The sequence below is a fragment of the Anopheles ziemanni genome, chromosome 2, assembly GCF_943734765.1.
Source record: "Anopheles ziemanni chromosome 2, idAnoZiCoDA_A2_x.2, whole genome shotgun sequence".
In the NCBI taxonomy this organism is placed as follows: Eukaryota; Metazoa; Arthropoda; class Insecta; order Diptera; family Culicidae; genus Anopheles; species Anopheles ziemanni.
The window spans coordinates 6,009,794-6,035,741 of NC_080705.1; the positions used below are offsets into that span (position 1 = coordinate 6,009,794).

The 25,948-nt window shown below is 47.7% G+C and overlaps 1 protein-coding gene across 1 annotated transcript in view; it reads right to left on the reverse strand.

The window, feature by feature from the left end:
* Nucleotides 1-19,240: 19,240 nt before the first annotated feature.
* Nucleotides 19,241-25,948, reverse strand: part of LOC131287008 (lachesin) — a 33,185-nt gene continuing 26,477 nt past the window's right edge. Inside the window, exons 8-11 of the mRNA XM_058316059.1 lie at nucleotides 25,222-25,386; nucleotides 23,432-23,491; nucleotides 21,944-22,015; nucleotides 19,241-19,404 (exon numbers count right to left, since the gene is read on the reverse strand). Coding sequence (XP_058172042.1) covers nucleotides 19,241-19,404; nucleotides 21,944-22,015; nucleotides 23,432-23,491; nucleotides 25,222-25,386 — 461 coding nt within the window. The remainder of the gene's footprint in view (nucleotides 19,405-21,943; nucleotides 22,016-23,431; nucleotides 23,492-25,221; nucleotides 25,387-25,948) is intronic.

Here is a 25,948-nt window from a genome sequence, read left to right on the forward strand (position 1 = left end):
CGCGCAAAGCCCTTGCGCTGACTCCGCTGGACATATCCAGTTGTGGTTACTGCCACCCGTTGTTTACGCTGGTCGGCGTCACTGCCTTGTCTCTGCGTTAACTCTGCGATAGTGATGCACGGGCTAGCGGCCTGACGTTGTAGCTTCGGTGATTGCTGCGTCCTCGTCAGAGGTGAGGGCTCGTCGGCGTGAGCCGTCAGCCTCGTCACCGCTTTCACCGTCGCTGTCGCTGCTGTTGCTACTTCTACTGCTGCCAAAGCTGTCTCTGCTACCAGCATCGTCGATAGTAGGGAGCGTGAGCAGGAATAGCTCCTCAAAGTATCCACGTGCAAGAGCAACCTGTCTTACGCGCTCCAGAAGCTCGCGACGACGTCGCCGCTCCTCACGAGAGACTTGTGCGGATGGTAACTGTTGCTGCTGGTGTGGCCGCTGCTGTTGGAGCCGCTGCTGCTGCTGCTGCTGCTGCTGCTGCTGTTGCTGCTGCTGCTGCTGCTGTTGCTGCTGCTGCTGCTGCTGCTGCTGCTGCTGCTGTTGCTGCTGTCGCTGTAGCTGTTGTTGTTGCTGATGGTGTTGCTGCTGCTCTCCAGCCTGTCGAAGCCGGAGCCGCTCACGGTATCGACGTTCTCGCTCTGCAGCTGCCACTCTGCGAGCAAGGGTTCCTGGAGATAGAGGGGCTTGTGATGGTTGTTGCCTCGCACGCTCAGCCCTGCCCGCTGCCACCCGCTCGTTTTGTTGAGCATTTCGATGGTTATCGCGAGTCCGTAAGCTTCCTGCTGCCTGGGCTGCATCTCCCTGCCGTGCCGTGATCAGGTTGGCGCGCTCCTCGTTCCACTCCGACTGAAGGATCGACGTGATCCGTGTTGCTAGTTCCGTCACGCTACTCCACTCCTCAGGTCCTCGGAGGAGGAATGTCTGTAGCATGCCAGGCGCCAGTCCGCTGATGTATTCACGGCGAATTTGAGTAAACCGTGGGCACTCGAAAACGGCATGCTCGGCAGTCTCTGGAATTCCCTGACATCGTCGACAGTCTGGGGATTGCGTGAAACCCATGCGACACAGGTAATCTCGGAAAAATCCATGTCCAGAGAGAACCTGGCACAGGTGGAAGTTAACGCTTCCATGCTTTCGTTGCATCCAGGCCGTGATGTCTGGGATTGCTTTACGTGTCCACTTAACGAAGCGTGAGGCTCCCGGTCTGGCCGCCTTCTCGTCCCACTCCTCCTGCAGGATTTGGAGAGTGGTCATCCGCTCCTGCTCGCGAACCTGCTTGGCACTCATCTGATTTCCTTCTGTTTGCAGCCTGGCATAGCACCTCGCATCCTCCTTTACCAGGCGGCATATCGGCACTACGGTGGCTATCACGGCAGCCACCTTGTACGACACCGTGCGGAATGCAGAGGCCGTCCTAAGAGTGCATTTCCGCTGGGCCCGGCAAAGAGTCCTGCGTGCCGTTGTGGTTTCCATGGCCTCATGCCACACGGGAGCAGCATAGCGCAATGTCGACTCGACGACCGCGGACAAGAGACGCCGTTTGGCATCTTTCGGTCCGCTGTGATTCCGCATCAGGCCCGTGACTGCGTTGGCAACCCTTGTTGCTTTTTCTCCGACCTCCCTGATGTGTGGAATCCACGATAGGCGCTCGTGTATCCGGACTCCCAGATACTTGATATCTTGTTGCGACGAAATCTGCTGGCCGTTTACAACCACTGGGATGTGCCGATGTCCTGTTCTCAACTTTGACACCATAAGAACTTCCGTCTTTTGTGGTGCTAGACTAAGACGGTGGGCTATCATCCATTGATTAACGGCTTCTGTGGCTGCGGTTGCTCGGCGGGAGGCGACTTCGGGGGTCGGGCCAGGAACTAGTAGCACTATGTCGTCAGCATAGGCTATTGCTTCCGTCCCCTCCGGTAGATCAACCGACAACACGCTGTCATACATACAGTTCCACAGGGTGGGGCCAAGGATGGACCCCTGTGGAACGCCTGCCGACAGCGGCCTTTCAACCGCGCCTTGGTCGGTGTCGAAGACCAACTGGCGATCCTGGAGCCAGTTCTGCAGTATTCGTATAATCGGAGTTGGGACCTCCTTCTCGTGTAGGGCCTTGGCAATCTCCAACCAGCTAGCGGAGTTAAACGCATTTTGGACGTCCAAGGAAACGACCATTAGACACCGATCTGCATTCCTGTTCGTTGCACGGTGAGACCTCGCAAGCCTCCCCGCGTCTACCACCCGCTGAATGGCCATCACAGTCGAGCGTCCCCGGCGAAACCCAAACTGGTTGGGAGACAGGCGAGGTGTCTCCAAGTCCTCGAGATGCTCGTTCAGACGATCGGCAATTAGACGTTCCAACATCTTCCCTGCGCCGTCCAACATTCCCAGAGGGCGGAAGGACGAAGACTCGCCAGGCGGCTTGCCGGGTTTCTGGAGAAGTACCAGGCGCTGTCTCTTCCAAGGAGCGGGGAAGACACCTAGGTCGAAGCAATCCTGATACACGCTGCGGAAGATTCCAACGTGCTCCTTAACTGCCACTTTAAGTGCCGCGTTGGATATGCCGTCTAACCCTGGCGCCTTTCTGCAGGACATGTTGGATGCGATGACGCAGATCTCCTCCTCACTGACCTCCCGTACGGTACTCTCTGTTGCGATGCGCTGCGACGAGGGCCACTCGAATGATTCATGGTCCGGGAATAGGTCATTGACAATGCATTCCAGCGCTGCTCTGTCCTTTTCGGGAGGTACTCGGCTACCTCGCAGGCGAGTCATCACAACCTGATATCCTGAACCGAAGACGTTTTCCTGGACTTCCTCAATAAGTCTGTTGAACTGCTCATTTTTGCTGGCCTTGATGGCACGGCTAAGTTGTTTCCTCAATTCCTTAAGGTGGTTCTCGGCGGAGACTCTCCCCGCTGGGTCTCGGATGGAGAGTAACCGGTTGCTGGCTGCGAGACATTCCTCCTGGGATTGGCCAATTTCCGCTGTCCACCAAAAGGTTTGCGGTCGTATGAGGTAACTTGACGAGGTGTTCCTCTCCATGAGCTCGTCGCAGGCTCTAGTGAGGCCCGTCACTAGCCCCTCAGGAGAGTTTGCTGCTTCGGAAAAGTTGCTAGCCAGTAGCGCGAGCTTGTACGCTTCGGGGTCAAATTGGCGCTGTTTCCACCGAGTCCCCGCTACACGCTGTCTGGTTGTTGTTGTTCTTCCCTGATGGTGGCGAACGCCCCCGGCCGCCGATGTTGGTGCGCTGATGACTTCAAACTGAATATAGCGATGGTCGCTGTATGAATAGCGGTTCACTAGTACCTGCCATGTGTCAGGTAGAGTCACTGTTTGGCTGGCGAAGGTGACGTCCACTACGCTTGGGGTGGCCGCTCCATTACCGGTGAATGTTGGAGTAGTTCCTCGGTTAAGTGTTGCCAGTCCGAGATGGTCCACCATTTCAAACAGTTCAACCCCTCTTGGCTTTGTACGCGAGCTGCCCCAATGCTGATGCCATGCGTTGAAGTCTCCAGCAATGACCAGGTGCTGATGTGCGCGAGCTTCAATCTCAAGGCGCTGGAGGAATGTTCTGAACTGAGCGATGGACCACCCAGGGGACGCATAACAGCTCACAAACGTGACACCTCCTATCTGTGCTGCCACCATGCCCGGCTCATTGTTCCAAACACGCTGAATGGGATGCGTGCCCGTTGTTATTATCGCCGCTTTCCCCGTCGAGTCCACAGACCAGTTCCCGTTGTTGTTGGGAGTCCTGTAGATCTCGGAGGCAAGGACGACTTCCACCCGCTCGGCCCTCGCTGTCTGCAGTAGTAGATCTTGCGCCGTTCTGCTTCGTGCCAGGTTGATTTGCAAGACTCTCAATCTGGCCACGGTGCGCTGTGAGGAATTGCGATTTACGGGGAGCATTGTTCTGGTCCTTTATCGCAGTTTGAACTCCCGGTGATGTGGGGGCCGCCACATTCAAGGCACTTCGCAGGGAGAGTACAGTCCCGTACCTTGTGATCCTTCGAGCCGCAACGAAGGCACATTTCCGTGCGATCAGCCCTGCTCTTGCAGTTTCTGGCTTGGTGACCTCGGTGGTGACAGCGCACGCAACGTCGCTCGCTGACTGGTACTGGCGGGAGCTCCTTTACTGTGCATCGAGTCAGTCCAATGACCACCTGCCGGTCCGCAATCTTTTCCATGGCCTCTACAGGAACGCTAATTCTAGCAGTCTGAAGGCCGCTACTCTTATTGGTCCATTGTGAGACGTCCGATGTTGTCACCTCCACACCTAAAGTCTGCTTGATAGCCTCAATTGTGTCGTCCACCGTAGCCAACATATCAATATTGGTCACTATGACGACCGTTCGCGGAACCATTAACTTGGCCTGTCCTGTCCCCCCGAGGGCCTTCTGCACGATGGCGAGTGCGGCCTGGCCATCCGACGCTTTCTTGAGGGTTATTGACAGGACTTTGTCGGTTATCCTCTTCGCCTGTAGCACGTGGTCGTTGATCGAGCTGTCGGTACGGATCTGACGATACATATCGAGGTAGTTTTTCCCTTCAGGGACCGTTACCTTGATGTTCTTAGGCCTGTCTCGTGCCGCTGCCTTCCTCGAATTTGTGCTTCGTTCGGGCTGGCTCGATGTTAGGTTCTCTCTGAGGCATACCGCTGGCGCTGAATTTACAACTCTAGCATAATTTTGTTGTTCTTTATGAAGCACCTCCCGCTGCAGCTGCTGTTCCAGCGGTTCCGTCTGCTTTCGCTGGCCTTGAGACTGCGACATGCTTAGCAGCTTCTGCTGCTGTTGCTGCTGTGGCTGTTGAGAGCTATGTTGATGCTGCTCTTCCTGCTGCTGCTGCTGTTCTTTCGCCCTTTTTCGCTGTCGTTGGAGCTTGCGCTTCAGCGATCGATTGGACGCCGGGTTCTGATTCTGGTGCTCTTGCTGCTGCTGCCGGGAGGTATTCCGTCGCCCTCTCCGCGCACCCGGCAGGTGTTCAGCCACCAAGCGCTGAATCTCCGCTATGGACTCGGGGATCAAAACGCTGTCCTCTTTTCTCTCCGCCTTGATCCGCTCCTCCAGCGCCTCGCGCAGTTGACGCTCTCGCTCGAGTTTGCAGGCCAGGTGGTTCAGTTCCTCTCTCATCGCGTTTACTCTCTCGATGAGAGACGCCACCAGGCCTGGCTCTGCTTCGATTCGAGGAGAGGGCATCGTCGGTTCCGGCGACCCGACTGCCTCCGGACTCCCTTGACCACCCTCGATCGACAGCGCCGATGGTGGTGTGGCCAACTGCTCCTGTCCCACGCTGGGCTTTGTTCCTGCGTCTCTGCTGGCTAGCCGCGAAGAAGGCAGCGGCAGGCGGCTCAACGGCAGACGGATCGACGGCTTTTCGCCCTGCAATTTTTCGACCAAACGAGTCGAGAACCGTGTCTTTTGCTGTTTCGAGGCCATGGTCAACGCCCGCACCCGCTGTTCTGTACCTAGCGTAGGTCAAACCTCTATCTCCGGACGCCTCGCCGTACCGCAAAAACCGTTAAATTACCGTTAGCAGCTGTCAATCCCCGTTTCTTGCACACGCTCACACCCGCTCACACACGCTCACTCACTCGCTCCGATTGCGTTGGCAACGGGTGACTTATGAGTCCGTCACCTCTGCTTACTCACGCACACGCCAATTAGTCTGCACACTACTTTTTTTTTTTTTTTTTTAATTATTGTCCGCTTCACACGCTTCTCTTAAGAGCGCTTCAAAATCACGTCTGCACCGAACGGCAGATCGAACGCGACCGGCTGAGTTTTATACTGGGAATTCGTAACATTCCACTGCATATTGCATTAGTGTGGCACAAACTAACGGTACGGGTAGCGAGAGCCCCGTTCCGTTTGCTTCGAGGTCGCACTCATAAACTATGCACTTCACGTTGTTGATACTCAATTTTGCTCGGGCAACTAACGGAGCCACCAATATGGACAAGAGAAAAAAGAACTGGTTACCCTCTTCAGGATGGAAGTTGTGCAGCGAGGGTCTGTTTTTGTCGTGTTGCACTGAAGCGACCTGATCAACCTGATGTGCTCCATCGGAGGAGTTGCAACCAAACGTGTGGCTGGCTGCACACATACACTTGTCAATATACTCCCGGAGGACACTTGCTCGGCGGGGGCAGGGGGAAAAGTTTAGCAAGTGACATCGAGGCCGCTACGGCGTCCATTCTATTGCATCGTCAACCACCAACCGACCCTCTTTTTGAAGTGGCCCTGTGTGTTTGTGTGTGGCGACGGTGGCGTATCCGTGTCGCGTTCGGGTTTTGCTGCAAATTATTCGCATATATTCCATGCATTCGTAATGCAAATTTGCCGTTATCATATTATTTGTACATATGCGCGCAGCATTACTATCATTATTGGCGAGCGACCGGCTGAATGCGTGTCACCGAAGGGCACTCTCCCCGGGAAAACCTTTGCCCTTCGTTGGTGAGGGGAAACGAAATGAAAGAAAAATTCTCACAAATGTGGTTCGAATTTCCCCATTAACTTTTTTCGTAGGAGTGGAAAAGGGGTTGGGTTTTGAAGTGCGAAGAAAATTGCAATGAATTTTGTATCACCACCGAAGAGGAATCGAGAACGGAAAGTGTCGCTGAAATTAAACGAGAAGCATCGAAGTTGAATTGAGTCCAAAACTGTCTTATTGAAACTGAATACATAACGAGGCAGAAGTGAAAACATCGAAATGGTGATAGGTTATAAACATTTTTATGCAGCATTTAAAAGAGACAGTTTATAGAAGTTGAAACGATAGTCAATAAAAGCCAGTTGAAATAAAGAAACTATTTAAAAGTTTCATTGCTCATGAAACGTCCACATTCAGTTGAGAAAGTTGAACAAATTGTTTGATGAAACTATACAAACAGTTGAAAAGAGGAGATGGCTTTAAAAGACAATAAAATCCTGTTCATAAACAGCAAAATATGTTTAATGATTTGTTCTCTTGATTCCTCACGGTTTGTTTGTAAGCCGATAAAGTATTCCGGGAAACGCACCCATGTGATGGAAACATTGTGTTTCCTTTCGTCGAAGCTCATGTACATTGCTTCCATTGCTAACGTATCGACTTCCTGGCAAATATATGCGCAATTCCGGTGATGTATGGGATTCTAGGAAATTTTCCTCAACATCCATATCTTTCTCTAGGAATATGATTCTGGTATCAGACACGCACAATGGAAGGCGAAGTGTGTACGCACACAGGCGAAGCTATCTCGTGTTTAGAAGAAACTCAGTAAACAACCACCAACAGTCCTTTCGAAATTGTGCAATTTCATGTCCTAAACAACCAACCAACCGTAACATTGCCAATAGTAAGCTTTTCTCCTCGATTGGAGGTCGCAGATTGTGGTTGAAATTGATTGAAACTTCTCCTACTGCGAAAAGCTGCAATCCGTGTCGCATTCCCGGTCCGTTTTTTTTTTTTGTGTCGGAAATGCAGCGACATTTGTTCACTTCCTGCACCGGCCTGCACATTCACAACCGAGCCCGACATTGGGGGGGAAAACAAATTGAAAACCATTAGAAGTTATGACAGGAACAGGATTGGAAAGTTTATCCCTGCTGCGGGAAAAGAATTTACAGATCGCACGAGAAGAAATTGAGCAATAAATGCGGGTGGTTTCGGGTGAGGAGAAACACGGGGGACGCAAAACACAATCAATTCAATAATGTAGTTCCATACTTTACGACTTTGTTAGCGATCGAAGAGTTTTTGACGGGAGGAACAGCGATATGGTTGTTAAATATTTCTTACGGGAAAGAAAAATAAAATCCACCAGTTGGATGAAGAAATTCACTTCACTGCAAGCTGCATTTCCCCGGCACGGGCTCCAACGGGGGTTGGAAAAGTCGAACGTGTCGTTTTCCGTGACTTTGGTTTTAATGAGAAACAACTACCGTAAAAGGCGAGGGCACCGGGAGAAATCTCACCCGTCTGTCGTGCACGAAAAGGATCGCGATGGCGCAAAATGACGCCAATTCCATGATCTGACCTCCCGACGATGGCTCTCCAGGGGGGAGAGTGTTCTTTTGGGGTTGGCCACCATTGAGCCGTTGCCAAGGAAATGGGACATCGTGAAAAGTTCTTGTCCTTACTGCAGGGCTAGATCTTTTTGCGGCCCACACTCTCGGTGGATGAAGTTATGCAATAATCGTTAGCGAAATCGGACGCAGCATGAAGCTGAAACGAGTGCGACACCGTCTGGGAAGAACGTTCATGGTCCACCAAGACGACACCGAGGACACGGCGCGCCGTAACGGATCGAGACGGAAATCATAATCTCGAAAATTCATAAAGTTTTCATTTTAGATTTTCATTAATTTCCAATTTGCAGCATGCGGGCGCGTTGAGCCGGAGCAGGGAAGAAGCGGAGGGATGGTGGTCGTCGGTAAGCCGACTAACCGATGGACTTGAGGCCGAGAAGTTAAAAATAAAAAATCATGGCTTTGCATTACAGTTGAACATACTTTGTGGGATGAAAAAAGGAACAGTCGGGCTTTGAATTCCTTTGACATTATGTTCTTCTTCGTCTATTGACTAATTTGTGGAGTGTTTTCTTGAGTTCTGTCGATGTTCATGGTTTGCTGAGCACTTAGTGGGCAAATAATTGCACGGAGAGGGAACGGAACATAAATTGGAAAATTTTAACGAGAGCTATTTTTGGTTGTTCGAGTGCATTTTTTTTCACCCTAAGGTGATTCATCGAAAATGTGAACAATAAACATTTGAACGAATGTCTGCCAACAAAAAACTCGTGTTTGTTTGACGTAAACGAAAATCGTATTCCATTCATCACACAAACCTGTTTACTCAAACATGCTTTACGCGAGCAACAGCACAAGTACAATAAAACATTCCGAAAGCCTGACCAAACCATGCTCCATTTCGTAATTGGCCAAATGCGATAAACTGTTGGCAAAACAAAGAGTTACTTACTAAACCAACAAACACGGAGTGGGAGAAACAAATCCTACCGCCGACATTGAGCCACACTCGTTCCAAGAACTTGGTGAAAAGGAAAGGAGAAAACACAAGACGGAGCCTTTTTCCTTACGTTTCCTGCTTGCTTGTTTCACTCTTGCGTTTCGCGCATCCGTTTTTCACGCGATGACTGATGTTCGGGTGGAAAAAGTTGCGCTGAAACATAACGAAAAGTTCTATCAGCTTCCAGCTGCTTCCCGAGCTGCTGGCCTCGGGAGTCACTTTTGCGGTCCGGACCGACTTGAAGACTTTGGAGAGCTCGCTCACACACACTTTGTCACTGTACACAATCGGGAAAATGGTGGGCAGCTTTTGCTTCGTCAGTCGAATGAGACGAATTGGTTTCGAAAGCAAGGAGAAAAAAAAGCAAAGCAAACAAAAATATTCCGGGAAAAAAAGAGAAAAAGAAAGTGATGAAAGTAAAAAACTAAAACACATCCGGATTTTGAAGAAAAAAGTGGGAAAAAAGAAAAACCAACGGGAAAACTCGCTATCCAGCCAGAACTTGGGTGAAAAAAGTAACTCCTTCGAGGGCACCAGTGTGCCATGGAATCGAAAAAGTTTCCAAACACGGTACCATGAGGTTCCACCTGCCACCATCCACCCTTTTTTCAGCACAGTCCATGGTATGTGTGTGTGTGCGAGGTGTGTGTTTGTTGTTGAATCGCGAAAAACCACCAATGAAGAACTTACCATCGAACGGAGGGAAATTTCGCAGGAATATTGTGAGAACACTTCACCCTGCGTCGGGTTTTGACCACCGAGCGAAGAAGAGATCAATAACACAACGATAATGGTTGTATTGGCGGCTCCCTCGGCCCACGTAATCTCAGCCCATACCACCCCTCATCCCCCCGTTTCCCCTTCCCACCCTACCCGAGCGACAAAGTTACCAATCGCGTGAGATTAAAGAATTGAACAATCGAAGAACGCCCACCACCCTTCGTAAAGTTGCCACCATTTCAACATTTTCTCCTTTGGAGTTGGGTGGAAACGAAAAGGCACGGAACAAGCGGGGAGGACACTAGTAGCAGGGAGGGAAAGCCCTCAACCCGGCGAAGATTTATGGGAGCTCGCCAGAGTCGATCTATCTTTTTTTTCTTGCGTTTGCTTTCCCACTCGCCAAATCGGATGGCTTTTCTCCCGTCGTCTCGCTCTTCCCACCCCCCACCACTGTGCAGTTAACGCTTCCGCAAAGACTTTCCCAATTGACAGAGAGTGCTGGAAAATTTATTGGGACTTTCGATTCGATATTCGAGTGTGTCCTTCTGCTCGCCAAAAGGCACGTGGCGTGTGCACCTTGTTCTTTTGCCATTTTTTTACTCCCTCCTATTTTTCCGTTTCCATCGGAGGGAGATGACGTTCGGGAAAACACAAAACTCCAGCGCCAGCTGGGAAACCGGGAAAACAAAGGCACATTTGGGACAGACTTGATTTTCCCTCCCCCCTCCCCCGGGGAAAGTGATAGCAAAACCGGACACTTATGGTGGCCAGCAGCAGTCGGCGCGCCGGGAAAACTTGCTGCCTTGACGGAAAATTGGAAAATCATCGTACCGTGCGTGCCGGGGCGGGTGCGAGCTTAGGCAGCGGAATTTATCGCCTTAAAATTTGCTCCCGCGTTTTCCCGATCAGATTGTTTCCATCTCTCTCTCTCTCTCTTTTCTTGTTATCAACCTGCCGAAATGGTAGGAGAAAGAAACTTCATCCCGACACAGTTTAGCGGCCGTAAATGTTTCCACTCCAGCTTTTCCAGGATGGTCCACCGATGGTCAACGCGTAAAGTTTATGGTAGGCGGTAAAAATAATCTACTTTCCGATTCGGAACTTCTTGTTCGTTTGGGTGGGGAAAGCGATATGGAAAAGAGAGCCGTTGTGGTGTTGGGGAAGGTTTTCGTGACCAGAGACATAAGTGGGAGGAAGAAATTTGATTTGTTTTTTGAACGTTTCTTTCGCTGATCTCGACAAACTCTAATATTGAAATTTTTTCGTTGCCATTCTGTTTTAGAAAAAAAAAAAATAATAATGTAAATCTTTAATAAATACTCAAGCTTTCATATCTGGTTCAAGGTGTCTTGTTGTACGTTCTTCTCCCTCTCTCATGTTTTGACTTCTCTTTCCTTTTTAACTGGAAAACTTTTTTATTCGCCTAATAAAACACACTAAGCCGCCAACAATCCTCCGTACCTTTCGTCGCGTTCGGCTAGACGTAGCCACAACCTCCGTTCATCTTTCGTTATCTTCGTGATGAAGGGAAATAAAATAAAAAAAACACACACCAAACCTAGCTTTACAAACCCGTAAATACCCGAGGATCAACGTAATGGCCATACATAAATTGGTGGCTCTAAAATCGCCTCTTAAATTCCACTGACCACTTTCTGCTTCGTTCGCGACCTCGCCAGGGAAGCGCCGTCTAATGCGGTATTGGGTGGTGGTGGTATATCCCACACCTGATGGATTTTCCCAACCCCCCCTCGACAATGGGTGTTGACATCCGCCCAATCGATCGGTGTCTCCGATGGCACGAAAGCTGGAGGAAGGCGAATAAAATTGTCCAACGTTCGTTTTGCTACACAAAAATAGGCTCGGAGAAAAAAGAAAAGGGAAAATCTAGTGGAAAAGGGAGAGAAACTGACGTGAAGAAAAGGGGCCCCATCATATTACCGGCCGTTGAAACGGAGTGCAAGTGTTCTGGTGGTCAATCGGGGTTTTCACTAAGCCCACGGTTCCAGCTAAAACGACTTCCCGGAAAGCGGACACCGGAGAATCTAGAGCATGATAACTTCCGCCACCGGTTTCCGAAACCACCACGAAGGATGACGCTCAAGGAAAAGGACACATTGGGTTGTGTGGTTTCCCTCGTGGCACGGTTTTCTCGAACGCCGATCCGGCGTATTATCGGGCGTACAATCGCCAATAGTGGACCGTTGTCGCTTGATATGATCCGATAGAATTTTATGTTACTTTTCCGGCCTAGCGCCAAAGCGCTCCCTGATCGTGTTGGTGATATTCATTTCCGGTGAGGTTTCCTCAATTGGGTTTCGGTAGGCAGTAACGGAAAGCGAGAACGGTAATTTTAACGATAAGAGCATAGTTTCATTAATGCCAGGACGATTTACACAAAGGATTTTCGCTTTTCGTGTTAATATGTTTCTTTTTCCGATTGGAAATCTTAAAGTATGGTTCCTAAAATGACTTGAGAATATTGTAACTGTCTTAATTCCTTGTTTAAACGTTTCAAATAATTCCTATGACGTGTTTTGATATTTTCCTTCCACCATAAAGTTTAAGGAGTGGTGTGAATTCACAAATAAAACTACCCATTCCTATCATAAATTGGAAAAGCCGTAGCAGTAACAATCCGGCATCGTTTCCTCGATCGTTTTCGGAAAAGAAGGACGCTTACGGTAAATGGGGTCGGGTGGAAATCGCTATGTTATCTTAGCATTTATCCTGACGCCAAGGACGACACCGTTGGTTAAACCACGGATCTCCGGTGGCGTAAAGCTACGCCAAAGTCGGACACGTTGTGGCACGCTGCGGCGGCCTTTCCTTTGTCACCAGTTTCTTTTATTTTCTTTTTCCCTTCCCTTGCCAGGGAAACGATAAAGACGACGAAGTGCTGACTCGCCCGGGGGGAGGTGTTTGAGGAGGGGTGATCTTTTCCTCCTCGGGAAATGCTGACCCCCAACCGCTTTTCCACCTCCTCGGTTGGTGAGTTGGAGTGTTTTGCACTTGCCTCGGAGCGAAAGGGAAAGAGCGAGTTTTCCCGTTTTGCCTCCGATGGTATCGGTTTCCATCGTGTTTCCTGGTGCACGTTGTCCCTTGTCCCCCTTCCCGGTGTGGGTTCCCTATGACACCGATCCTGTGTACGTGCAGGATAAGCTAAAAGGGGATTACAGCATTAACGGATGGGGATTTTCATCGGCAAACCGGTTCGTTGACGGTTCTTCGGTCAACGAGCGCCTTGGTGCAGCGAGCGGCCAAACAAGTGTCCTATCGGAAGCCGGACGGCGATAACTCCGTTTCCGGGAACATGAGGTTTTGGGGTTAGTTTTTACCACCACCATGCGAAACGGCTAGATAATTTTTCCTTTTGCTCTTTCCACGTCTACCTTTGGCGAATTTCCGTTTTTTTTCTTAATTCCACAAAATCACTTCCTATCCCTTTTTGCACACGTCAGAATGTGAAAAACGAGATAAGAACCTCACAAAAAAACAACAAATGAATAAGAACCCATCAACAGCTTCAACAGCTCGACGAGACAAAGGCATACGACGGTGTAACGATATTATTGCTGCAGCTCTTTGTTCACTCACTTCCGATCCGGGGCTTCCGGAACGCACTCTTCCCTTGTGTTTGCACGTACTGTATTTATTTATATTTTTTCCTTCCATCCAAGCACGGACGGAAGTGCAGGTCCTTCCGGTGGTGAAAAGTGAGAAGGATGAGTGTGTAATTAGTGTGATGAACTAACGTGTCTAGTAACTTCACACGAGTGTGGATGTGTGTGTATGTGTGGTGGAAATGTCGAGTGTATCGTCTGACATCCCGGTGTGTCCAGGTTGTTTTCCCGGACCAGCTGTACGTGCTGGGAAATATTTATCCTCGGGCGCTAATTCGTGGCAACATCATAATTGGTCGTGGCAGATAACGCTAGCTGAGGAGGACCGACCGATGTGTTGGATTTATTTATTATACATCGTGCTCCAGCTTGGCGTTGTTCATTAACATAGTGATGAAAGAAGATTACACCCACTTTTTTTCATCTTTTTGATCGGTGCAAGAGACGTGACCTCAACCAAAGTGGGTTCATCGTTAAACTCTCCATCTTGAAAATGCTGTTACGTTAACCTCTTATATTTAAAATGCTGATAAACACATGCAATTTGCATAGCCATGTTGAGCTAGTACTCTCTTTTCTACATACTACTTACCTTTACCACTCAAAAAAACTGGTTCTGTTTTAGCTCCAGCTTAGAGTGCCATTACCAACACACTCATGATGTCCATTCACAGCGTGGCACTTTAGCGATCGTGACGTGGTTTTGGCCCGCATCACTTACCTTCTGAATGTGTATGTTCGTTGGTTGTTCCCACATTTTCCAACAGGTTTTCCCATTCCTTCTCGGTTATGCTCTGGAATGCTGGGTGAAATGCTACACTCCTCAGAACTGACACTTTATCCTTCCCCCGTTTTCCATTCATTTGTTTCTTTCATTTCGTCCTGGCACAAACCGCTGGGGGGGCATAAGCGAAGACAAAAACCATTCCCTCCCTTTGGCTTGCACCCGAGACACGCCACGGAAAACGCCACGAATTCCGATCCGAACAATTCTGGAAGCCGCTTTCGTTTGTTTCTCGCAGCAAAGTGGTTAAATCAGAATTCCTTGCGTCGGTTGCTCGCTGTTGCGTTCGCGCTTTGATGAAGGCACCTTCTGCCCCGAGGGGGCGAATATTTAGCGTGTGTCCGTGTGCTCAAGCTGCATTCTGGCTAGGGGGAAGGGAGAGGCGGATGAAAACGACTACCCTCCGTGAAGTATTCCACTCGAGAGGGTACGGCGTTTAGAATCCCCATCGCATGATAGGCCACACACAAGAATGCAAAGCGCTCGTTGAGCGTACACCAGAAGTATCTCGAAAGTCCTCCGGAAAATGGGCCGACTGCACTCTCGAGTTGCATCGCCGTCATCGTCATCAACAACATCAGCAGTAGCTTTATTCCTAAGAGCGAGGAGGAGGGGGGTTCACTCTCGTCATTCCGGCGGCCTCCTTAAGCGAATACATTGAGCGAAGCTGATCGTTCTCAACGGGTAAAAGTCACAGACAACAGTGTTGCAACGCCGATATGGTGGTAGTGTTGTTTTTTTTTCTTCAAATGTGTTCATCTGTTTGTTTTTATTTCATTTCGCTCCTTTCATGCAGCTTTGCTCTTTACATCTTTTAAACATCTCAGCACTACACGCTTCCATCCGTACACAGTCTCTTGCCATTTTTATTTTGATGTGTTTTTTTTGCCATTCTATTGCCTTCAGTTCGCTTCGCCAACATCACTTCAACATCGCTCTACTAAACCTCTCACGCGTTTTACATTTTTTTTTCGTTCACTTCACAAAACAGCAATTGTTGCTTCTACAACGCATCACTTAGGGCATATAGCAGTGTTATGTTTTGTCATTACTTTTTCTTGTGTTTTTTTTCTTTGTTCAGCTAGAGGCTTAGAAGAATGGTTTGCTTACTTATTTTAAATCTCCCTGCGCAATTATTTACATATCATACTTATCGTTCTGCGTACTGGTAATCTTGTTGCTACGGGTGTTCTAGTTTTTATTTTAAATATTGTACACATTTTGATCGTTAGCGATCACAACTATATGCGTTTCTCGTTGGCTGAATCCTGCTTGTACACGTTTGTTTCCTTCGTTCGTTCGTATCTTGCTTTTCCGGTCCTCGGGGGTTATTTGCTTCCGCAACCGAAGTGGGAATATTTGTTCTGCCCGTCGTGAGACCGCCTTGCAATGCCTTTTACACTAGTATTTACACCTTTTTTTTTTTTGGCAGAACCCGTGCGAACGAGCTGTACAACGATGGGACGATGAGTGGGAGACTTATTGATTAGTTTTTTTCCCCGGTCGGTTTCTGGTTTACTTTTTAACAAGTGCTCCTACGGATATGAAAACAGCACAGTCAATCGATGGGCGCTGATCGAATTTGATTGGTTGTACACAAGCTGTTTACTGTGCTCTTTTTAGTTATTTTCGTTCCACAATGTGAAGTACCAAAACATCTCAAGTACTCTGCATCCTTAAGTTGAGTACCGGATCAATGGGTTTGTCAATTCCGACTCTGTCGGATAATCCATACTCGCTATGCCAATATTAGCTGCAAGCACATACGTTTCGATAGCAATATTGCTTTCATTTGCAAAAACAAGAAATCAAATCTCTCCACAACCTTCATATTTCATGGTGGATTATTTTTGTCCTCACCTCAATCAATATTTGAAAAATGAGACCGTTACGTTCTTGGCATGCTATGATGGTGGGATGTTTCTGTGTATCGAGTTTAAATTTTTCTTGGATCGGTTTTTCTCGTTCGAATCGAATCGATTCGGTGGATAACAGATCAACCACGAAAAGCCACTTGCCGATTGCAAGGAAAGCAAATGTTTTCCCAATAAAAAACAAACCATCCAGTGGGAGGAGAAGTCAAACAAAAAAAAACGACCCGACGTGTTTCCACGGCTGACGTGGGCAGGAAAATAATTTGGTTTTCAGTTCAAGCATTTACTGCCTTCATGACATTTTCCAACGATCCCGTGCGCTGATGTGGCTTTTCCCGCTTCCCTTCCAGCTAAACCGATTCCGTATGGCATTTCGGTTTCGGTAAAATCTCAGCATCTTTTTCTCATTCCTCCTGCCCACGGTCCATAGGTCTGTTTGCTTTGCTCGTTTGCCAGTCGTCTCATTATTACTGGCATGTTTTCCAATTCGTTTGACGCACATACCACTCCCCAGTTCCATGCCTCCGAATGCATGTTGATCTTTTCCCCAAACCAACGGAAAACATTTCTGCCGGTATGGTAAAGAGGATTTTATGAAGACGGGGCAGTGAAGGAAACTTATTACCTCAGACGGAAGATGGAGCCTTCAATCTTGAAAATCAAGACTCAAAACGGTGGTTGATTCAATCATTTATTCAAATCCTAATCTTCTCCGTACCAGGACGCGCACTGATGGCTTTCCCGGCATTCCCCAAAAAAGCAAATCCAAGGTCAAATTGCCATTTCCTGCTCTCTTGGCGTGTGTTGCTGCTTCGCTTTTCCGCTTGCTTGCATTTGCTTTGATTGAAAACATTATGCAAAAGGTTAGATAGACATCGACATCGAACGGAAAGACTCCCAATACAGCATTCAACGATTCATTTATCATTCGTGGCTTACCCGAAGCTACCATGGAAGAGATGTCCGTGGGGTTTGGCGTCAGGAAGCAGCCATCAGGAATCGATTTTCCACTAATATTCGTCGAGTCGTCATTTTGCTTCGGTTTGTTAGTGAGTTTTTTGCTGATTACTTCGCTTCATTTCTTCCACTCGAAGGTAGTGGAAATTCATAGAGGCATCGATCCCGAGGACTTGGGCAGTGGCATCGTGTATTCTCCACGCAACGGATATCGACCAACAAGGTATCGATCCTTTCCAAACCGATCAATCATTCGACGGAACTGATTCGATTCGGTTTCCATAATCAAACCCTGGTGTGGTGATGGATTGATTAATAATTTACCTTGCTGACGGCTCCAACATTGAAGAGCTTTTTGCATACTTGTTCCTAATTATACGAGACTGTGTGTGGTTGGCTGTTCGTCAATGCATCAATTTGGATCAGCTTTTCGTCGAAGCATCGGAAAATTAACTTTGTCCCGCAGAGAGTAGAAATCCATGTTAGGTATAAAATATCTCCGCTTTTTCTTTCTCTGTTGATAGCATATTCTGTTGTATCTCCAGATCCGGTTGAAAAATATAATGAATGAAATTAGATGAGCTATAAGCAGCTCTACGCAACATTAAAGTTACAACTCATCAACTTGATGTGAAATGCTTGCATTAAATCACTCATTACCAGAAATGATTGGCAAATGTTCGAACATTTCGTAGCATCAAACTTACTTTTCAATTAGTTAAATGCCCCATAGCGACTTTTCACACCCACTAAACACTCGAAGGAAACTCAATTTGGATGCAATTTGTAGAAGACTGCAACATCAGGCGATCGAATGTACTTCAACGCTGCTAGAAAACCCTACCGTAATTGCACGCTTCCAGCGAACCATCACTCGAAACCGGCCCATAAATTTCCATTTACCTCGCGCTTTCGACTGCGGAGGCCATAAAAGCAATTAAATAATCATCGCACCCATCAATCGGTGCGAAACGTTTCGGGCCATTTCATAATTACACCGCACGAAAACGATGGCTGAAGATCGCGAGTAAATGGAGAGCAGCATTTAGTGGCTCGTTTATCAAATGGAACGCGTTGCAGTGGAGGCTCGAAGTAAAGAGCTACGTAATCTCATACCGGTGAATTGTGCTGCACACCGGCCATCACCGAACAAGGGTGCTTCGGAAACGGACTTCGCGCCCAGTCAGAGTTATTAATTTTCGATGGTCGTCATTACGACCGGCGTGTTCCTTTCAAATTCGACCAGTGGCGTTCGATTGTTGCTGCCTATGCACTTACAAATTAAAACCTCTACTAAAACAACCGCAACCCTGCGCAGTCGAGCGAGGGTGAATTTGACGTTTTGATCTTACCGTATAGCGGAATAGCGGTTTTTGTTTTATTTACAGTGAGTTTCAGTATTGCCCTTCCTCTTTTTTTAGCAGATCTAATGATTCCAGTGTTTTGCATTTTATATACTTTGCGGCTACAGGTAACTTAAACTTAACCATTACGATTCAACACTAATCTCGGCACCGGGTCCGTTGGAGAAGGAAACGTTCATTCATGCCCCTAGTGGCGACCATGCAAAACGTTCTTTCGTTAATAATTGCACAGCATCCTTACGAGGGTGTGAACAACATCACCCATTAAAATGAACCGTAGTGAAATGAACTGAATAAATTATTTCTCTGCATTTCCTCCGACGGACGAAAATGTTGGACATTGAAATAAATGTTTAATCCTGCTGGATTGTTTCAATCAGACGTCGTCGGTCGAAAGCAGCAGTGCAACAAAATCGGTGGAAGCGTTGTTCGTTCGCTTGCTTGGCAAGAGACCCTTTTCCAATATGGCAACGCACTGTGCATTCATTTCCATAATCACCATGGCAACCTTTCCTTCTGCCACGGAACCGTGCCGGATGACGAGAAACATACTTTTACTTCATTTGCCTACAACGGGCTCCCTTTGTAAGAGAGGCTTCGCTTCCGGATTTGGATTTTGACTACGCGTTCACTTACTTACTTGACTAGCTGTTGGTTTGCGAGACTCGGTTTGAAATCGCACGGAAGTATTTTCGTTCCCATCGGTTTGCTTTCGGCTCGAGTGTCCACCTTGTTCTTCCATCGTTGGCGTGGGTTTTTTTATGCACGCAACCATTTTCCATCCACGGAAAAGAGCTCGTTAGCTTCCAAGAAGCGGAAACTCTTTTCGGTCGGATCTTAGCAAGCATTGGATACGTTCACCCGCCAACTGCGATGGCTAACGATGGCGATCGGTTGCACTATTCACTTTCATCTCCTGCCATCACCCGTCAGATGGCGTTGCGATAGTATCGACAGGAGTTGCAGCAGGAAAAGCAAGCCGCAGCAGCATGACCAGTAGGACGTCGCGTGAATACCTCGGCCAGACGCGGCCCCGTTGTGGAACGCTCCCGGTGGATGCCGTATCGAGGGACCTGCAATGAGAAGGGCAGAAAAGAGTGTGTTAGAAGACGGCCTAGATTACGCCAACGCACGCATCTTGGGCCAGGCTGGCTTGAGACATGATGCGGAATAAAATGTTAATCGCATCGCATGCGTGTGGTTAAAATTGATTGCCGAAGCCAGTGATTTGCAGATCGTTCGTGGGGTGTTCTTTGCTAAGCTCTCGCCAAATCCCGAGACCGGTTTCGTGCTACCTTCCTGAGGGTTGAGTCGCAGTGAAATCGAAGGTAGTACAATTAGTATTACACCGGAGGCTGTGTCTCAGGGGCGCGTGTTCCAGCGTCGCCCGCGGATGAAGTTTTGAGCGCCCGGAATCGATTTGCAGCTGCTCCCCGGGCGAGCTGCATTGATAAATGGGCGAATAATTGAGGCACGCTCGAACATAATTAATTGTACTTTGCGAACTGCTTCCGTCCTTTCCCGCCGAGGAGGCTTTCTGTTCTCACCTTCTCACGCCGGGAACGGAAGGAACGAAAAGTGCGACTGTCCTCGGCCAGAAGGACAGATTCAAGCCACTTCCCAACCATCTCCCCGGACCGGAGAGAAGAGCTGAACGGTCCCCAGCCGTTGCTGCCCGCTTCTCTCATTCCCCGTCAAAGCTGTCAAAGTGGGCACCCGGTTCACTCACTTGCTGACCTCCGGAAAAGCCCGATGTAATTAATTACCTCCCGGGGACAGTCGGCACAAATAATGTGCGCCCGGAGGCCACTCCGCCGATTCCTCCGTTTGACGCCCACACCGAACTCGGTGAAGGGTTCTCCTAGGGGTCCTTTCGTAACTTCTCTCAAATTCTTCTCCCCCCGCTCCCAGCCACCACCTTATCGGTTACGTGGAACACGAACAAACCCCATTTGTTAACAAGCTGCGAAACACGTCTAACCGAGATGAGTTACAAAGATTTATTGGCTACGCTGGGGGGAAACCGGGGATGCCGCGGGACAGCTGGGCGGGGATTCGGGTTGGAATCGCATTTTCGGGGTGAAAATCGCTGCATGATTTGCAATTACCGACGGAGCCAGCTGAGTCCGGAACCTGTGCTGGAACTCGAGTGCTTGGTCGGTGTTAATTGGAGTTTTATGTTTCAGGGAGTAATTGAATCGTCATAGTTTTCTTACTACCAGGAATAGTGTTGGGTTTGAGCAGCGCTAGATATTAATTATGATACAATGATAATCTGATTAGCATGGCAATTTATAAAGCATTTCCTGGCAGCCACTGTGATTGATGGGTTTTGGCGAATGTGTGCGAGTTCATTTAAACACTGACAATATAACCGAAGCTAAACATCGTAGTATGCTGTGGATCAAAACAAGCCGGGGTGTAAAGTTTTTAATTTAAAGGCAACACTTTAAAAAAACGTTTGATCCGGTAAAAAAGTCAACAGCTTGACAATTCAATTTAACACCGAAAACCGCTCGAAAATGTCAATATCCTTTCGTTCCACTCAACAACTTCGGATCGGCTGTGGTAGCAATTTATTTGACTTTTTGCTCAACCAATGTCCCTTGTGTTGCATTGTTTTATGCCGATTTCATTCGCAAAACAAGAGAAGAAGAAAAAAATCCAAACGAATGACACAAGTGGTGGTTTTGGCAATGAAGTGATAATTGACTCGTAAATTTCAACGGGATACACCAAATTTCCGACACGTTTGCACCACTCACGCAGAGTGTTGCACTTCGACGGTTGGCGCAATCATGGGTCTTAATTCTCGGAGGGAGAATAGTTTTATTGAGCGAACCAAAAAGGGCCAACACAAGCGCCCCAAGCGGTGTGCAGTAAACCATTACACATTCCCGCTTCGGTTTTCTAGCTTGATGTGTTTTCCATTACGTGTATTGAGTGGTAGCCGGGCACGTCATTGTTTGGTACAATTCGGAGGAATTCTTTTATGTTATTTGTTGAATCGATTGTTTCCATCGCTTTTTTCACAATTTTCACAGTTTTTGTTAACCATTGCTCGTGGTTTTCTTCCTATCCTCTGTGTGTATCTGTTTTAACTGGTATTTAGTTTTTTTCTCATAGCTTGGCGACCTATTTCTCTCTTCACTTTAGTTAGGTGGTGGTGAATCCAGCACGGATTGTCCATGGAAAATTGATTGTCCACCGCCACATCACGCGACAATCGAGTAGTTGCCGTGTCGTGATATGTGGTTTGTAATCAATTCAGTTTTTACTTTGCCACCTTATTTTTATGTCGTTTGGTCCATTTTTCAGATATAAATGGCAAAACTAATCCCAGTTGAGTGGAATGTGGTGAACGTGGTGTTTCGGATGGTGCTGATTTCCACATTTGAAATAGTTCACGCGTGATATAGTGATAACCACGGGGTGCCTTTTCTGTAACCACATTTTACGCTCCGATACTCTACCACCGAGAGCTTGTTATCTAGGAGGTTTTCATGCAAATAGTGAGGATGGTACTTGGTGGATTGTTGAATGTTACACTTCACATTTGATACATTTAGCACATTGAGTAAATGGGGCACCACAAAGGGGACTTAAACTCACCATTTTCTTTCCACTCTTCGACTCCATAGTCTCCCACCATCATGGGGTCGTGTTTTTTGTTTGCTTTGCGACCTGAAATGGTACGTGAGAATGTGTTAAGTTGGTTCATTAAATAATTAATTTTTAAATAAGTTGAGTAAAACAAATGGTAATCATGAACAAAGTGGTGAACACTTTAGCTTTATGTGTATTTTTGACATTAAAACTCATCGCAAATAACCAAAAGAATGTTAGGGAAAACAACTGCTGACCAAGAAGTTTCAAAGTACCACTAACCAGTGGACTTCTTTGAAGCTTTTCACAGCAACTGGCTCTTGGGAGTGGTTTGTGTCGTTTTTCTTCAGAAAATATCCCCAAAACCGCAAGTTTTCCAATAAAGACGGAAGAGGCGCGTTTGAAGAGTCGTACAAGACGAATCTTGGTGAAAACTCCCCGAGGAAGAGCTCGAAGATTGATTTCCTTAAAGGAAGCTCGCTTTGCATAATCAAGGTGTCGGAGGAATAAAGTTTCATGGAAACTTCTTTTCGCAAAGTCTTTGGAAACTTTTCAAAAGACTCAACAGTATCATCAAATCATCGGTGACATTTTCAACATCATCGCCATGTTCGTCTTGGATGGTTGAATTCTGAGAAGGAAGGGATTGGTAGAAAATATATTGAGCAATGGGTGATCTTCACCGAGGGAGGTTTTCTTGATGAAAAAGGATTGATATTCAGTGGAAGGGAAATTTAAAGTGGGCACCGAAAGCACTCGTCAGGTGTTAGGGAAAATGAATGAAACGATCGAACGTCACAGTCCGATGCATGATCGCAAACAGGAGTATAGACATGTTGATTGATAGTGATTCGGTTCCAATGAAACAAATATTGTTGACCTGAAAACAGGAAAAAAAACACACACACTCCGAAATTGGAAAAGTTGATCATGTTTTGCATCGGAAAAACCATTTGCCATTCATGGTGAACGTAAAAATGCTATCGACCAAAAACGGCCCCAAAACCAAGGGCGCCCGATTGAAGGTACCGTAAACAGAGCACCGAGAGAGAGAGAAATGGCACAGGACATGAACATTTCACCGCCCAACTCGAGGCAGTTGCGAGGGAAAATCATCAATTCACCCACTTGATCGGTATTTTCTGTGCGGTTTTTGGTTTCTTTGCGGACGACGTCGCCCGGTCGAACACTCGACGAAGGACGAACGAAATAAATGAAACGAAATAGGGCGGGGGAAGAAAAAAGAACGGTTTCATCAGGAAACCGCAGCAGCAACACGGTTCGATGGAAGAAGTGCTCTCATGAATACGCTCACACCGTGTGGTGATGGGAGAAGGGAAGGGCTTGGCTGGAAAAAGTGGGAAACCCAACGCCCCACAGTCGAGTGGGTGAAGTGGCTGGTGATGGGAGGGAAAGGTGAGATCGGCTGGGGAAGGGAGGGGCACATCGGATGGATGAAATGAAAATACATTTTAAAATTTACATTTAAATTACCTTTTGATCGATTGTTATAAAGTGATTCGGTTGTCAATATTGTCGTCGGGGCCGGTATTTCTGAATATAAATTAAAAAACCGAAGGCAAATGAAAGGCATCATTAGTTCGGTGTCCGCTCGGTTGTGGTGGTGATGGTGGTGTTGTGCTGTGGGAAGTGGAACAACAACAAGGACACGCGCCAGCACTCGCTCGGTTCCGGGACGCTGTGCGATAAATAACTGTTGATGTAAGAGGGCCTTCGGTTGATCTGTTTCATTATTTTCGCACCCTCCGTAGCTCTAAGTTTTGTCATTGTTTCCGAGTGAAATAACTCACCGGCCGTGTCGGCCATTGCGGTGCTCTCGATACGACGTCATTCTCGGAAAAGCGCTAGAGTGGGACGGTCGGAGCGAATATTGGTGGTTCGGTAAATTGGTTTTTCGATTTCGGCCTATCGTGGGTTAGCGGAATGCAGCTTCCTGAAACCAATCATAGCAAGCTGGTTGCGTTTCATAAAACCCTTTCCATGGTGAGTGGCTTAAATTATGACGATCATCAGTTGAGTTCGTTTGGGTTAGTTATTTTAATTTAGACGCATTAAATCAATATGGTTTAAACTTGCATAAAAATGTAAATAATCCTGAAGAATCCAGTAAAGCCACCCGTCTATCGTTCAATGTATTGAAACATTTAAACTCCCCTTCAAATCGATACCACATTGAACACGGTACACGCTGTAACCCTCCTAGTTTTCAGGGAAAGCATGAAAAATCAGCGCCACAACATCTCTCTTGTATTGAAATCCAGTCGGCCAGAACGGAGAATTCCTTTATTCGAACCGACGAAGTGCACTTGTGTGGCTGTAGATCCGTTTCGATGAAATTCCATTAGCTCGGGAAAACTCAATTACATGCGTTGCCGTTGCCTCCGAAGCCTACACTGGCGCAATCCGAGATCAGCGCCGAACGCCGGCCCGCAAGCGACGCAAGCGGTGAATGCGGACGATGCCAATCGGCGGATGCCGTCGCGGAAGCACAACATCCGTTAATTATGGAGCGAAACAATGGGGGGAATGCATTTTCCAGCGAAATCAAAAGTTTATCCACTATTATGTGCACGCACACACCGGTTTCGCGGGTATGCGTCGCCCTCGGGTTTTCCGTTTTTTGTGGTATCCGTTTCTGCGTGAACAAGAAAAAAAAGGGTCTCCCTAGCCAAGGGAACCCTTTGGTGGCGTGAACTTTTCCGTCTCGTAAATCGCACCGATTCGTCCTAATTTGGTTACCCACGCTGTTTGGGGGCGTTGGGTGAGTTTTGATGAACGATGGTATTGCGTACCATGTTTCGCTTTCGCTCTTTTCTCTTCGCACACCAACGAACCCAGGATCGTAAACGAACGTTCGGGGAGGAAAAAAAAACACCTATGACACATTCCCTGTGGACACCGTTCAGTATCGGATGTCCTGTTTACTCATGACCTCGGACAAAGCAATGAACATGGTCCAATTTTGCGTTCACGGAAAGTTCCTGCTGGCAAAAAACGGGGTAAACGATGGCGCGATGGCATTCACCTATCGAGTTCCCTTTCGGCCAGTGTTTTATGTTGCTTCTGGAACCGAACCGAAGACTGGCGATGCAGTGCGTGTTAGCTGCATTGAAAAGCTTCCAGGTCCTTGCGGCTGGACACGATCGGCTATCGGTAGGATTACGGTCCGCTGCCCAGGGAGTGCAAGCCCTTTCTCCCCCTTTGGATGATTTGGGATGAGGGATCCTGGGAGGATAGGATATGGGATCTCAGGGCTCAGTTACCGTCCAATTTGATTAGTCCATCGGTTTCGCCTAATGAGTTTTTCGCCACGCATCGGTAGGAGCCGAAATCCGCCGGGCCGACGTTGCGGATCTTCAGGCTCATGTACTTCGTATAGCCCGTGTTGCGGGACATCGTTTCGAACTTATCGCCCGTCCGGGAGGTATCTGAAAGTGGAAAACAATAGAGAGAAAAACAGTTTTAATCCCAGGGTTGTGGAAGAAACATTCCTGAAAAGGGCCTAATAGCCAATGTAAGGTAGTGTTAAATCATCCTTTGTTTTATAGTCCAAGCAGAAAAAAGGATGGTCTTTAAATTGGTTTTTGAACTAAACGATTTTAATTTTTCGAGGCAATATAAGTACATGAAACACCATGCGCCTCCATCGAACCTCAAACACCATGCGCCTCCATCGTCAATTCCGTGTAGCATGTGGCAACCCTGCGTCATGTACCATAAAATCCGCTTCGTTGTAATGCAAAACAGATAGGTTCTTTTATGGCCCTAATGATGCAGCATTACTTTTACAACGAGGCAAAATTGAGCCCCTCATTAGCCGCTCCAATCCCCAGTAAATGGAATCGATTCTGGTGTTGAAGCGTGTTTTTTGGATTAGAACCGAATTGACGAAAGGTACTTGTCGTGCTGATTATCCTTAATTATCTTTCCCATTTTCTAAACAAGCTGAAGCCCGGTGCCAAAGTGCATATAATATGTTGTTCTTTTTGC